We start from the raw sequence: 16262 nt of genomic DNA on the forward strand, positions 1-16262 counted from the left end.
GAAACCAGCAGTCACACAGAAGACCTTCAAACCATAAAGCACATAGAAAAAAGTTTATAGTCTTATTTAGCTTTTGTAATTACAAGAGATCTTTAAAGGAAAAAACCAGGGTGATTATGAAATAAACTTTTATACCTTTACATTGGAAGGGTCAAATAATCCTTCAGGAATCTTTAACCGTTCTGCTCCAAAATCACAGTTGTAGCCATTGGGGAATTCATAATGAACAGTTGGCATCTGTGCAGCTACTCTGAAAGTGTATCAGACAATACTAAACAGAGACAAACATCTTCTTCAGAATTACAAACTATTATAAACAATATTGAGGAATTATCAGCTTGTAAGAAAGCAGAATGGTAAAACCTTATTTTCTTTCAAAATGTTATTCAGTATTTAACCTTTTATCTTTAGACCAGTTAAGCATATTCTACACATTTTTAACTAAACAAATCAATTTCTCTCCTCATTTACGAAATACACAGTTTTTTTAAAAAATTGAAGCATAGTTGATTTACAATGTTGTGTTAGTTTCTGGTGTATAGCAAATTGATTCAGTTTTATATATATGTGAAGTATACAGTTTAAGTTTTAAGTCTTGTACAAAAAAAAACAAAAAAACATACTGTTCATCGTAAGTTGAATCTGATACTTGAAGTACTGAGGCTTGAAAATCCTGGATAACACACTATGAATTAAAAAAAAAAAAAAAGGTTAAGAAACAAGATTATTGAGATCTGTCTTTATAATCTATACTTTCATAACATTATTTTCAAAACATTTTTCTTCTTTTTCTTCCCTTTCCCATCCAAAACATTTTTCTTAATGAAACTGGACCACGTTCCTGGATGGCTAACTCATTTCAAGCGTATAAATCTACCCAGCCAAGGACTCTGAGCATCAAGAAACTTAATTCTTAACACCTGTATTATGAACTAAATTATATAACATTTAAATTACAACTGTTATGGAAAAAAAAAAAATGATGAGATAAAAATAAGTGGAAACCCTTGTATCACAGTTCTGCATAATAAAACTTTTTTTACTTAAAAAATTTTTTTATTGGAATATAGTTGATTTACTGTTTTTCCCTTTAAAATAAGCTTAAAAGCAAGACTTCATTAACTGAATATACATACATAAAATGCATATACATTGTATCTTATGGTACTTTTAATGACTGACATAGTATAAAACAGTTACAAAACATGCAGTGAAATACATAGGACCTCTGAGCTGCTAAGGAAAAATCTTCTAAGGTCTAGGTACAGCTATTAATCATCTTCACAATTTTTCCTTGTATCGAACACCCACAAAAAATCTTTATCCTTGGGTGTAAAAAACTTGTCAAATATTCAAATATATTATATCACTGCCATATTAGGCTTCCCTGGTGGCTCAGTGGTAAAGACTCTGTCTGCTAATGTGAAGACGCAGGTTCGATCCCTGATCTGGGAAGATCTCACATGCATCAAAGCAGCTAAACCCGTGCAACTACCAAGCCTGTGCTCTAGAACCTTCAAGCCGCGACTACTGAAGTCACCACACCCTAGAGCCCGTGCTCCACAACAGGACAGGCCACTGCAGTGAGAAGCCCACACATCCAGTGAAGAGAGCCCCTGCTCGCCACAACTGTGTGCAGCAGAAAGACCCAGCACAGCCATAAACAAATATTAAAAAAAAAAAAGAATGCATATTGTGGTGTGAGAGGTTGTTTTACTAACCTCTCCCCCATTAGTAAGTCATTCACGGTCAGAGATGGATTTTCAGTAAAGAAAACCTTTCATTGGCTCCTTGCTATAAACAATAATACATTTTTTTATATAGCTGACTCAAGTTTAACAAAGAAAATGTTAACGGAGCCACACTAGTTTGTTTTTACCCCAAAGCTCCTTTCAGGTCTCACCACAGTAGTCCAAATGAATACAGAGTAGTTTGTTGATATCTGACAAGCATGAAAAGCATACCCTTCCCCCAGCCCCTGACAAAAGCTATTAATTTTGTTTGCAAATATCATTAAAAATATAAGTTTGAAAATATAAAATGCTCATACTCTGTCCAAAGACTTACAGCCTATATAATGCTTTTGTGACGAGAACAGGATTACTTACGTTACACATATAATTGTGCCAAGACCTGGTAACCTGGGGCAGCTTCTCTTTTCTTTTCCAGTTTGCTGGAGACCCTTCACGAACAGCTTCCTAAGTGCCAAGAACAAGTGCTAGGTTAAGAGTTCACAACATGGGGGTGCGGAGTTGAAGGTAAGCCCCAGAAATAAGATTCAATCATCACTTACTTTTGATGCAATCATATATGGAGGAATCAGTTCTATATTCATTTCTTGGAAGAGTTCCCTGCACTGCATAGTGATAAAGTCTCCAGCAAGAGGGGACTTCACAATGCCTATGAAACAGATTACACAGGACTCAGTAAGAAAGCATTCCATCCAAGCTCCTTGGGATGAATTTCCTGTGTTTTTACACGATTAAGTTCTTTCAAGTAGAACTAACGGAAGTATCCTCCAAGCATGAATGAAGCCATGCATCAGTTTTAAATATACGCTATATACTACAGATTTAAAAAAAAAAACATGACTTGGAAATGACTTTGATAGCCCAAGTCATTGCTTTATTTCATGATCTCTGTCCTCAGTGAACCCTGGTTAAAAACTTACCTTGCTGAAGAACATAGCCATCGTGAACAGGAATTGCAGTGGTGTGAGTGGCTCCACTGTCCAAAATAAGCCCAGTAGAACGACCATTAGCAAATCTAGTTTAAAGCGTTAAGGAAAAGAAAGTATCAAGGTTCCTAAAATAATGTTTATTTGTAAAGGGAAGGTTTTTATTATGGCTTTTTAAAAACATGCATCATGGCTTAAAAATGTGTTAAAGTAAACACAGGGATGAAAGTTGATATCAAATAATAACTCTGGTTTAAAAAAAAAAATGACAACAGGCAGGACTTTCAGAATGGTGGTATGAGAAAGTCAGAGAAACCTTTATCCCAGAGACAGACATCTGTTAAGCTGGTCAAAATTAGCACAATTATTCAAAGTCTCTGGCACAGATCAAAAGGGCTTCCAACAAATTGAGAAGCATTTAACAAAATCTACAGAAACTTGGTAAGAGCAGTGGGAGGCTGTGCCATCTGAGCTAAAAACTGAAACCATTCTCACATAGGATTAAAGAACCATTTCAGCAGTTTGGCAGCTGAGTGGCAGTTATCATCTCTCCCAGCTCAATACGAAGAGCTATTCCAGGTAGATTCAATAGCCAGTGAATATCAGCAGACAGAATTTATCCCATTTTCCACAGTTCTGTGCTGCAGAAGGCCTACATGACATGAACATCACAAACGACATTTAGGAGTGCAGCCATTCATTGGGTCATCCAATATTTACTGAGCATCTATCGTGTGCCTAGTGATGAGTCTGGTGCTCAATAAAGAAGGGAAGCAGTCTCTTACTAGCATTCCTTAAGCACAGAAGAACAAAGGGGTGAAACAAAGCTGTCTGTGCCCTGAAGGATATCCTGTTTAGTGAAGAGGAGACCAATAAAGCTATACAAAGAACAGTTCAGGATGCCCTGGGAGAGTATAAAGGAGTATAACCCATCCCTAGGAAACCCAAGTGAAAGCTGAGGAGGGGGGCATGGTGAAGAGTTGAAACATGTGGGAAGGCCAGGAGGCAAGAGCACAGGAAGAGGTCTGGGAAGTGCAGAGCCAGTTCAGCAGAGCCTGAAAGAATAAGAAAGGCAAGACTGTGGGAAATGATTAGGGCTTAAATCAGCAGGTTGGCAATCAACAAAGATGATTAGAGCTGCAGTGTGAATAATGGGCAAGAGGAACGGCTACACTTAATATAATGGCAGTGCACAGAGAAATAAATGGATTTGTGGGTTTGGATTGGAGTCAGGGGAGGCTGGATTACACAGGGCTTGATTACTACTTAATCTGAAGGATTAATGAGAAAGATTTCTGGTCTAGACAACTGGGAGTAAGATAAGACACAAAGGAGAAGGAATAAATTTGACGGGAGAGAAGATGAATTCAATTTTGGATATATTGAGTTTAAAGTGCTTAAACAAATAACTAATAGAAAAAGTTCTAGTAGGCAGCTGGACATGGGCCTGGAGCTCACAAGAAAGATCTGGGATACAGATATGATTTGGAATTGGTCAGTGTATAAGTGGTATCTGAAGTCAAGGAAATAGTTAAATCAGAAAGAACATGTCAAAATCAGAAAGAACATGTCAAGAGAGACGAAAGACTAAGAGCAGAAAACCAAGGCATGGGCAGGAATGAACAGAGAAAAGAGCTCTGAGAATAAGTGGCCAGAAAGGTAGGTTAATAATTTATCTTTGCTATTACTGCTACTTCATTGATCTCTGGTGGACTATATATATAAACACTAATTTTATCTCTATTAGTACAAAGTGATACAGTAACACCAGACTAAAAGTATGTAAGCCCTCCTATAGATGACAATTCTAAAATCTGGACAAATTATTTTCAGTGACCATTTCAAAACACTGCAAAGTATTTAAAAGTAGTCAAAATTCAGCCAAAACTAATCCTCATGAAACTGCAACTTGAAGGAGTAAGAAGTGCAAGTCTGCAGCCTCCTCTCCTGAAAGTGCTTCCCAGCTTCCAGGCTACAGCTCAAGAAAACAGTAAAGAACTACAGCCTTACCACCTAAGTCTACACAGAGAGTTCAGGGCTGGAAGAAAAGCTGGACATTAAAGGTAGAAACTCTGGAAGCAAGAGAACCACAGAATGGGCAAAACACAAAACCTGAGTGTAGAATCTACCCGAACGTTTGGTTGACAACTGAACTATTCAAATGCAGGACTTCAGGGGAACCAATAAAATGCAGAGAGAACAGGAGAATAATGCATTCTTGAAAAATGAGGGGCACCATTGATTTTGCTACCTTTGTAACTAAATGAATTTTCCACAAGTATGCAGCTCCGCCAGCAGACAGCTAGCTAAAGCCTGCCTCTCAAACTGAGGTGTCAGGAGGGCAGAGCCTGAGGCTGGCAGATGAGAAGCCAGCTATCAGTTAAGTCAGATAAAACAAACATTAATCTCTTCACTAATGTTTTTGTTTTGGAAAAACAAAAGTTGAAAAAAGTTATTTTTTTCATAAAACTGTTACTTGTGTTGACATTAATGTATCTATCCTTTTTTTTTTTAAACTAATAAGAAAATGTTAAAAGTCTTAGTTTTAAATTCTTAAACAGTAATATTGATAGCTATAACCTATAAAAACCAAAGCTCTGTGGTATCCTTAGTATTTTTTCTTGCACTTTTCCAGTGTCTTGTTTTTCTAATAATTTTATTTATATATTTATTTTTCATTGAGCTGGGTCTTTGTTGCTGCGCTCAGGCTTTCTCCAGTTGTGGTGAGCGGGGGCTATTCTTCATGGTGCTGTGCAGGCTTCTCACTGTGGTGGCTTCTCTTGCTGCGGACCATGAGCTCTAGGGCAGACGGGTTTCAGTAGCTGCAGCACATGGGCTCAGTAGTTGTGGCACACAGGCTTAACTGCTCTGTGCCATGTAGGATCTGTCTGGACTAGAGATCAAACCTGTGTCCCCTGCATTGGCAGGCAGAGTCTCAACCACTGGACCACCAGGGAAGTCCCCCAGTAATTTTTTAAAGTGTAAAAGAATCCCAAGACCATGTTTGAGAAGTCAAAACAATCTTTAGAATAATACTAAAATGTTATTTGCCCTTTTCACTGTCATTCTCTCATGAATGTACAAGAGAGTTTTCCAGAGGCTATGTCATATATGATACACAGCAGACTGAATCTAAAGGCTAGATATGAGAATCCAACTTCTGCTATTAAGTCCAACGTTAAAGAGATTTGAAAAATTGCAAAACGAAGCCACTCTTCTTATTAATACCTTTGGTTTTGGAAAACAGTTATTTGACATTAAAATATTTTATTTACATTAACATGCAACTGACTTATTATTAATTTACTTAAAATAAGCAAATATAATTTTTAAGCTTAATTACTAATATGGCAAATATATCCCGATATGATCCACATAAATAAAAGCTCTATGTATAAAAGTTTGAGAACCACTGGGCTAGAAGAACATAGTAAAAAACACCAGTCAACAAAAGCCAGAAACGTTATAAATTCTACAGGACAATCTACTTCCTTTACCAGATAATTACAAGATGGAAAAAAGCAGGGGGTGAGGCAGTGGTTACAATCTAGACCAGTGACCCAAGGGACACATCAAACAAATACAGTGTATGATCCTTGTTGTTTGGGTACCGATTCAAATATGTTTTTTGTTTGTTTGTTTTTAAATAAATTGTGGCTGTATCTTTAAAAAAAAAAAAAAGACATGGTGAAATCTTTTAGAGAGACATGCTTAATGTCTGGGATTTATTTCAAAACCATGGAAGGAGGGGGAGTGGATATGGTTATACAGCTAATGCAACTTAGCTCTGTGTTGAAAATGACTGAACCTGGGTGACGGGCACATGGCAGTTCAATATAATGTTCTACCTTCTTTTACATAAGAAATTTTCTATAATAAAAAGTTAAAAAATAATGCCAATTCCGTTTACATACTCCTTGTAAGGAAGCAGCCAAACAGATCTTATGTTCAAATTCATAACTGCCATTTTCAAGCTGTGGACTGGGACCAGTTTGCTTATCTTGACTCTGACTCTTGACAGGGTTATTATGAAAATGAAATGAGATAATGCACACAGAGAGTCTGCTAGTGCTCTCCATCCTCTACTCAAAACCTGCAATGGTTCTCTCAAGTCTAAAGTTCACATTTTTAAAATACAACATGCAAGGCTTCCACAGTCTGACCTAAACCTATTTTTACAACTCTCACCAAAGCTGAATATAAATCGTCAACTCTAAACTCACTGTGAGGAATGCTTACCCTTTCCACCTCCACACTTTTGCTAAAGTCATCTCCAAGACACAGCACGACAGACAAATGTTAGATTACAGCTACCACAGTGATTCTCACACATGTAAAATCCACTTGACTATTATGGCAATCCAGGGAGGTACACAGGATAAATGTGTAAAAGGTGAGGCTGATTTTAAGTACCTAACTCAAGATCAGTTTATAAGCACTGTTACTTGAACTCTAAATAAAGGACTCCTTCCCCTTCACCTTGCAACTAAATCCCCTCACTTTTTTTTTTTTGGGTGGGCGGGGGGGGGGGGGGGGGGGGGGGGGGGGGGGGGCGGGCACGCCACATGGCGTGCAGGATGTTAGTTCCCCAGTCAAGGATTGAACTCATGTCCCCTGCACTGGAAGTGCGAAGTCTTTAACCACTGACTCCCAGGGAAATCTCAAAATTCTCTTTTCTTTACAAGGTCTGTAAGGCTTCAATCTTCCTCCACTGAACTATAATTGCTATTTTAAAATTTCAAATGAATCATGTACTTCTTTATGACTTTTGCCCGTGCTATTTTGAAATATTATTTAAATCTGTTATTTAGTTTTCAACAAGAATATTACATTATTCTTTGAGGTCAGGACATAATATTTCCTTGTCTGTCCCTTAATATGGTCATAAAAAATATTTGGTGATTAAATCTTAAATGAATTTACAGACAACTTCCACTTTTCTCAGGTATTGGAGAGGAGGAAGGAAATGACACTCTTTGAACCCATCTAGGCCTTCTCTTCACATTCCCCTTCTAAAAACACAATTTTTTAAAAACTTTGTTAAATTAACAAGCAGAATTTGAGTGTTTCTTTCCCATCTCCCTCTCACACTTTCGTGCACATCAGTTCCAGTAAGAAATACTGAAAGACAGGTATCTAAAAAGCAATGGGGACAACCTCCTCAACTTCTGACAAGCAAGAACTGACTCCTGTCTTCCTGCTGAGCACATCACCTTTCGCAACACCACAGTTACTCCTGAAGAGAAGCTGAGTATTACTCTTTCAAGGATACGCTGTCAAAACGGCAGTTTTGCAAAGGAAGAATGCAGGAATGTTGTAGTGTTCAAACATTAGCTCTGTCAGTTTCTCTCTCTTTGCTCTGGTATTCCACTTGAGAGGAGGGAAAAAGAAATCCAAATTACTTATTGTTTAAAATGCATATTTATCTTAAAATTCATTTCAGTACTGTATTAACAAAAATGTAAAACATTAAATTACCATGGAAAATCTTCATAATATCTTTACAACATTTATCTCTATGTATTTGTAATAAACTTAATAAAGTTTATTATTTGAAAAGTAAAATTGCTGCTATGAATTCTAGAAACTATAGACTTTTCAAAATATAGAGTAATCAGGATTCTTATAAACATGAAGTATTAAATCTTAAGAGTGAATCTAGTCACTCCTAAGATTGAGTATAAAAGCAGATATACACTGCCCTTGAGGGATAAGGGACAATTCATGAACCAAAATGGGAAGCAGTCAAAGGAAATTAGATATTCAATTCCTGGAAAAAAATAGATAAATAACCGCCAGAACCCAGAGGGTGCTTTACTGTTGTTCTTTGAGTATTTTTATTATTGAAATAATAAAAGTTGTAAGAGTATTTAAAAAAGAATCCCCCTTTCCCTCATTTTCAAAATATGAATTTCTATACTTCTTTAGAGAAAAAGTAAAATGAGTAAAAAAACAACCTAGAAAACTTGAAAAAGTTTGTCTTACCGGTGCTTCTGACATGAGAACAGGATGCAGACTGGCTTCTGATTTGACATGCATTTTGTAGGTATGATCCAAAATAGCCTGGAAACTATCCCAATCTTCAACTAGAATATAAGATAAATACCTTGAAAACAATACTTAGTTGAAGATGAATACAGCATCTTCCGAGAGACTGTTTCTAATGGTTTAGCACTAATACTTTAATATACAGAATTGACTTATTTTACAGCTCTACCTCATAAAACAGTACTTCATATAGACATTAGCTTTGTCTTCTAGATATGGCTCCTCCGGCCCCAACAGTACCATAACCCCTAGACCTGACCCAGATAAAATTAAGGTATCTAACAGACCTAAAATACCAAATAAATAGTATTCGGTTAAGTAGTAACTATAAAGCCCAAAACACAATTCAAATTCTAAGAGGAAACAGAATAGCATGATTTGGAACTAACAGCTATAATCTGTATGAAAAAAGACTCTAAAAACATCATAAAAAATTTAAAGAAGAATATGTTTTCAATTTGCTTTCCATTAAAACATTACACTGAAACTGCTCGCATAAGTCACTAATGATCTTCTAACAGGTAAATCCAGTGGATCTTTTGCATCTGTAATCTCATCTAACCTCTCTAAATTACTGATACCATTGATTTAAGACTTTACAGACTTTTTCTGCCACAGACCAACAAAGAAATGGCATCATTTGTACATCATATTAATATTTTTATAGGCCTATCAGGGTGAGTTTTTTTAATTCACTGTTTTGTTTTGGGGGCTGTGTTAGGTCTTCGTTGCTACCCATGGGCTTCCTCTACTTTTGGTGAGCAGGGGCTGTTCTCTAGTTGCAGAGCTCAGGCCTCTCACTGTGGTGGTGGCTTCTCCTGTTGCAGAGCACAGGCTCTAGGGTGCACGGGCTTCGGTAGCTGCATCACGTGAGCTTAGCTGCCCTGCAGCATGTGCAATCTTCCTGGACCAGGGATTGAACCCGCGTCCCCTGCATTGGCAGGCAGACCGGGGTAAGTCCAGAATGGGACATTTTGGTCAAGGCACTTCCTCTATAGCTTTACCTTCTCTTTCCCCTTCTTAGCATAAATCTCAATGCCACAGTTAAGAACAATGAGACTCACAGGACTTCTTTACTTCTCGAATTTTTTCTTTTCTTGGTGTTCTCCTGAATTTTCTCCTACTTCTCTAATTGTTCATCTCACTCCCCTTCATAGGCACCTCTACTGGTTAAATACAGAGTAAGTTTCCATAAGGAATCTCACCCTCAATCCTGTTTTCACATCCCAAACTCTGGGTGGAAAAAAAAATCAATTCCATGTCTTAAAATCATTCTCACTTGCTTATTAAACCAGCATCTATACTCAAACACTTTGAACTAATAAACTCACTTGCTATGCAGAAAGAGTTAACTTAGCAAACCTGAGAAAGGCCTGCTTGCAAGGCTGACCCTTGGCTGGCATCTGGGAACTTCTCTGGTAAACAGTTTCCTACACTGATATAAAACTTTCCCCAAATAAGAGTAGATCACTGTGCCTAAACCATTTATACAAACAGTGTGGTTTATACTGGGAGTCTGGGGTTTTGGAACATGTTGGGCACAAGGTACCTACATGACCGGTCACCAATAAAAACCATGGGTACTGAGTCCTTTTTTTTCTGAATCCAAAAGATAGGTATTTATTCCAAGTATCAGGATAATATAAGAAATAAAATATTTGTAACAAAAAATATCCTTCTAGTTCTTTAGCAGTTCTACAGAGATATAATGAATTTTATGTGTCCAATGAAGAGATTTTCTTCTGTAATGCTACACAGTTGTGTGACTCTTTTTACAACATAATTTTAGAATAGTTCCATCACCTCAAAAAGAAACTGTATGCTCTTTAACAGTCACTTCTCATAATATCCACAGCCCCAAGCAACTGCTACTTTACTTTCTGTCTGTATAAATTAGCTTTTCCTGGTCATTCCATATTAGAGTAAGTGATTCCACATTATGTGGAATTTTGCATCTGATTTCCTCCATTTGGCATAAGGCTTTTGGGGTTCATCAAAACCCAACTGATATTTTGACTTGTATCAGTTATTTTGTTTCTTTTATTGTCAAATAGTATTAAGACTTCATTTTATGGATACAGCACACTGTGTACACCCATTCATCCAACAATGCGCCTTTGGACTATATCTACCTTTCAGTTAATATGGATAATGCTGCTACGAATGTTTGCATTTAAGTATTTGTGTGGACATAGGTTTCAGTTCTCTTGTACTGATACCTAGGAGTGAACTGTTTGGATTATAAGGTGAATTTATATTTAATCTATTAAGAAACTGTCAAACTATTTTTCAAAGCTGCTGTACTATTTTATGTTCTCTCCCAGAAATAGATATGGAGGTTTCAGTTTCTCTATATCCTCATCACACTTGCTATTGTCTGTCTTTATAATACAGCTATCCTGTAAGTGTGAAGCAGAGTGCTGAGTCTTTAATGTGCTCCCTTAGTAGACCATGGATTTCCCAGGTGGCTCAGTCATAAAGAAACCATCTGCCAATGCAGGAGACTCAGGAGACACAGGTTTGATGCCTGGGTCGGGAAGAGCCTCTGGAGAAAGAAATGGTAACCCACTCCAGTATTCTTGCCTGGGAAATCCAATGGACAAAGGAGCCTGGGAGGCTACAGTCCATGGGGTCACAAAGAGTTGGATATAACTGAGCACGTATAATAGACCACATACACATGTTCCTCGCTGCTGGAAGGTTTAAGCACATCCTTTATGACTACACTGTAAGCGCTTGGAAGCTTGTGCTGCTTTCCTTTGGGCATTGCATGCCCTTTTCTTCCTTTTGCCAATTCTGCTATGTATCCTTTTGGCATAATAAATCTTAGCTATGGGTACCATTACACGCTGAATCTTGTGAATCCTTTTTAGTAAATAACTGGACCTATTTCCAGTAGTCATGTATGGATGTGAGAGTTGGACTGTGAAGAAGGCTGAGTGCCGAAGAATTGACGCTTTTGAACTGTGGTGTTGGAGAAGACTCTTGAGAGTCCCTTGGACTGCAAGGAGATCCAGCCAGACCATTCTGAAGGAGATCAGCCCTGGGTGTTCTTTGGAAGGAATGATGCTAAAGCTGAAACTCCAGTACTTTGGCCACCTCATGTGAAGAGTTGACTCATTGGAAAAGACTCTGATGCTGGGAGGGATTGGGGGCAGGAGGAAAAGGGGACGACAGAGGATGAGATGGCTGGATGGCATCACCGACTCAATGGACGTTGAGTCTGAGTGAACTCCAGGAGTTGGTGATGGACAGGGAGGCCTGGCGTGCTGCAATGCATGGGGTCGCAAAGAGTCGGACACGACTGAGCGACTGAACTGAACTGAAGAGTGACAGTGGACATTTGCTTTTTAAGACCATAAAGCTTGCCCCTTCCCTAGTGCATGGTACCCCTTATTCAGTAACTCCAAAAATCTAGGAAACTTATTTTTAAACTTTTGAAAGTTTAAATTCTTAGCACCATTTGTCCTGGATATCTCAGACAGCCACCTCAGGATCTCTGCCATCAGTGTTAAAATTTAAAACCTCTTCATTTCTCATTTGGACTCACCTCCCTAATTGATCTTCCTGTTTCTAGTATCTCTCTCCAATCACGCCTATGTATTACTGTTAGAATAATCTTTCCATTTGGCATATATGAGCGTTTCATGTCTCTATTTAAAAATTCCTTTAGGGTAATATTTCAGTTACCTGCTTGATATACTCCTGGCATTCCAAGCCCTTTTATGATTGCTCTCTGCCTGCCTTTCCTGCAACCGGCCCTAATGCACCTACTGTTATAGCCATACTTAACTGATGACATTTCCAAACATGTAAGTTTCTCCCACAATACCATCTCTTCATACATGCTGGTTGCTCTGCTTTACCCAGACTTGTCAGGCAGGCTAATTCTTATTCCGTGATCAAGATTCAGCACAGTTACCCCCTTGTGAAAACCATCTCCGACCCCCATAGAGTTAAATATCTCTCCTCTGTAACCCCACCGCTTATCAAACACAGTTATATACACAAATCTACCTTCTATACCTATAAGTTTCTTAGAAAAAGAAACATGTTTTACGCATCTTTGTATTCTCAGTGCCTGGAACATCAGTTCATGGAATAAAAACAAGAAGATAGCTGATATTCAACTTATAAGCAGCCACTGCTTTATATCTGAAATATACTATACATACTCTACATTTATAATCAAATCCATAGGAAAAACTATCGTACCCATCCCATTTTTCAGTGGTGAAATGGCCTCTGTGTTCTCCCTCGGAACCCGCAGGGCATTAGTATCTATGTAATAGGTGGGACCGCCTTGTTTGCCTTTATCACCATCGATTTCCATCAGTGTACTTCCATCATCTCTTTCTACCACCATACCAATAGCCGTAGGGAAATCCACCTGGAAGAGTCAAAAACATGATTTGCAAGTTTTACATGCTCTTATCAAGGAGTCATTCCCACCAACTAATGTCTTTTACCATATTTGAGTCAGACTTTCTGCGTGAATTTAACTCTGCATGAATGGCTCCTGTATATCTGATTAACTCTAACATTACACTGACCTTGGGACAGTCTTCACCAGCATAACCAGCTCTCACAGTATAGGATCCAATGTCAAAAACAAGGGCTCCAACTTCATCTGAAAAGATGAAAAGATATCTAACATTAACAACTTACAAGTACCATATGAAAATTAAAGAGTACTTAATGTGCTTATATTCATGTTACTACTACTTTGAACCTAGTTTTAAATAGCCTTAAAGATTTATTTAATTAAAATATAGCCAAGTCAAATATAGTATATTAGTAGAGGTTCAATCAGCAAAGAGACGATATGCTAAAATTAGGTAATTTAAGGAGAGTTTTTCTCCAAGCCAGGCTTCAGCAATACGTGAACTGTGAACTTCCAGATGTTCAAGCTGGTTTTAGAAAAGGCAGAGGAACCAGAGATCAAATTGCCAACATCTGCTGGATCATGGAAAAAGCAAGAGAGTTCCAGAAAAACATCTATTTCTGCTTTATTGACTATGACAAAGCCTTTGACTGTGTGGATCACAATAAACTGTGGACAATTGTGAAAGAGATGGGAATACCAGACCACCTGACCTGCCTCTTGAGAAAACTATATGAAGGTCAGGAAACAACAGTTAGAACTGGACATGGAACAACAGACTGGTTCCAAATAGGAAAAGGAGTACGTCCAGACTGTATATTGTCACCCTGCTTATTTAACTTCTATGCAGAGTACATCATGAGAAACGCTGGGCTGGAAGAAGCATAGGCTGAAATCAAGATTGCTGGGAGAAATATCAATAACCTCAGATATGCAGATGACACCACCCTTATGGCAGAAAGTGAAGAGGAACTAAAAAGCCTCTTGATGAAAGTGAAAGTAGAGAGTGAAAAAGTTGGCTTAAAGCTCAACATTCAGAAAACGAAGATCATGGCATCCAGTCCCATCACTCCATGGGAAATAGATGGGGAAACAGTGGAAACAGTGTCAGACTTTATTTTCTGGGCTCCAAAATCACTGCAGATGGTAATTGCAGCCATGATATTAAAAGACGCTTATTCCCTGGAAGGAAAGTTATGACCAACCTAGATAGCATATTCAAAAGCAGAGACATCACTTTGCCAACTAAGGCCCGTCTAGTCAAGGCTATGGTTTTTCCAGTGGTCATGTATGGATGTGAGAGTTGGACTGTGAAGAAAGCTGAGTGCCGAAGAATTGACTCTTTTGAACTGTGGTGTTGGAGAAGACTCTTGAGAGTCCCTTGGACTGCAAGGAGATCCAACCAGTCCATTCTGAAGGAGATCAGTCCTGGGATTTCTTTGGAAGGAATGATGCTAAAGCTGAAACTCCAGTACTTTGGCCACCTCATGCGAAGAGTTGACTCCTTGGAAAAGACTCTGATGCTGGGAGGAATTGGGAGCAGGAGGAAAAGACGACGACAGAGGATGAGATGGCTGGATGGCATCACCGACTCGATGGAGGTGAGTCTGAGTGAACTCCGGGAGTTGGTGATAGACAGGGAGGCCTGGCGTGCTGCAATTCATGGGGTCACAAAGAGTTGGACACGACTGAGCGACTGAACTGAACTGAACTAAAGGAGAGTTTACTTATTATAGGGTCTACTTACAAAGATACAAGAACTATACAGGAAAACCAGAAAGGACAGTATGATATCCTAGGACGAGTGATAACAGAAATCTGTTGCCACACTTAGAACTGAAGAAACACGAGGGAAGAACTGTTACTAGTACCGGGAGAGAGACCTGTGTTGGGAGGGTACCTGACAGGAGCTGCGATCTTCAGTTGAGGATGGAGTCAGCCTAACACATCTGCCAACCTCTCCCCACTGGCTAGGGTGATCATATCATTTCTCATCCAAACAGAGCTACTTCTAAACGTGATAGAAGCCGCTGTAAATAATCAAACCAGGACAAGAGGCACAAAGCAGGAAGCCCCGTGACCGTGTGTGTGCTTAGCTGCTCAGTCATGTCCGCCTTTGTGCGACACCATGGACTGTAGCCCACCAGGCCTCTCTGTACCACGGGCCAAACCAAAGGTTAATAGTCCACAGATAGTCTACCAGGGTCAACCTTTAAGGGACAGAGCGGGCAGACATAGGAGTAAAGTGGATCTGGAAGGGCCAAGGAGAGGTATCCAGTACACAGAGGTACACCATTTTTTTCATACATTAAACAACATTATATTTCATGGAATTTGGGAATAAATTTAGCAAAACCCCAAGAAAAATAAGGAACCAGAGGTAAGGTATAATGTTATAAGGTATAACGTGGGCCAGGTAAAAATCATTAAAATGAAGGTACCAAAGTTTACACATTTCACAGATTTGTAGGAGATAAAAGTTTAATGCTGAGAGAGAAAGCTGTCTTTTTTTTTCATATTCAAATTCAGAGAAAAGCCTCTAAGAATACTTTAAAAATGTGTGTGCATACATGCGTGCTCAGTCACTTCAGTCATGTTTGATTCTCTGCAACCCTATGGATTGGAACCCGTCAGGCTCCTCTGTCTATGGGATTCTCCAGGCCAGAATACAGGAGTAGGTTGCCATTTCCTTCTCCAGGGAATCTTCCCCACCCAGGGATCCAATCTCCTGCACTGCAGGTGGGTTCTATACCACTAAGCCACCAGAGAAGCGCCATACTTTAAAAATACTTCACTCAAAACAGCACACTTCCTAAAAGAAAGCACTTGGGTTTTCTAGGTATTGATTTTTGAAAGAAGCAATTTTTCAATGAATTATTAAAAATAAATATTGCTTAGCTCGATTAAATTGACAAGGTCAAGTCTGGTAAGACCAAGTATTGTCAAAGAAGTAGAAAAAAAGAAGCTCTTACATATTTGCCAGCAAAAGTTATAAACTGATACAAACACTCTGGGGAATTTAGTCATATCTACTAAAGTTGAAAATGTGCATACATAGCAATTACACTTATTATCTTCTCTAGAGAAACTCTCTCATGTATATCACGAGCAGACATGTACAGGAACCCTCACTAGCTATATATGTGACCTCAG

General features: G+C 38.6%; 1 protein-coding gene across 2 annotated transcripts in view; it reads right to left on the bottom strand.

Annotated features, from left to right (window-relative positions):
* Positions 1–16262, bottom strand: part of ACTL6A (actin like 6A) — a 31508-nt gene that overhangs the window by 6020 nt on the left and 9226 nt on the right. For both annotated transcript variants that reach the window (XM_019959358.2, XM_070791557.1), the window contains exons 2-10: positions 13279–13355; positions 12941–13115; positions 8663–8763; positions 7950–8047; positions 2672–2766; positions 2294–2400; positions 2109–2198; positions 624–685; positions 136–250 (exon numbers count right to left, since the gene is read on the bottom strand). In XM_019959358.2, the coding sequence (XP_019814917.1) occupies positions 136–250; positions 624–685; positions 2109–2198; positions 2294–2400; positions 2672–2766; positions 7950–8047; positions 8663–8763; positions 12941–13115; positions 13279–13355 (920 nt within the window). The remainder of the gene's footprint in view (positions 1–135; positions 251–623; positions 686–2108; positions 2199–2293; positions 2401–2671; positions 2767–7949; positions 8048–8662; positions 8764–12940; positions 13116–13278; positions 13356–16262) is intronic.

The sequence above is a fragment of the Bos indicus genome, chromosome 1 (assembly GCF_029378745.1).
Source record: "Bos indicus isolate NIAB-ARS_2022 breed Sahiwal x Tharparkar chromosome 1, NIAB-ARS_B.indTharparkar_mat_pri_1.0, whole genome shotgun sequence".
NCBI classification, from domain to species: Eukaryota; Metazoa; Chordata; class Mammalia; order Artiodactyla; family Bovidae; genus Bos; species Bos indicus.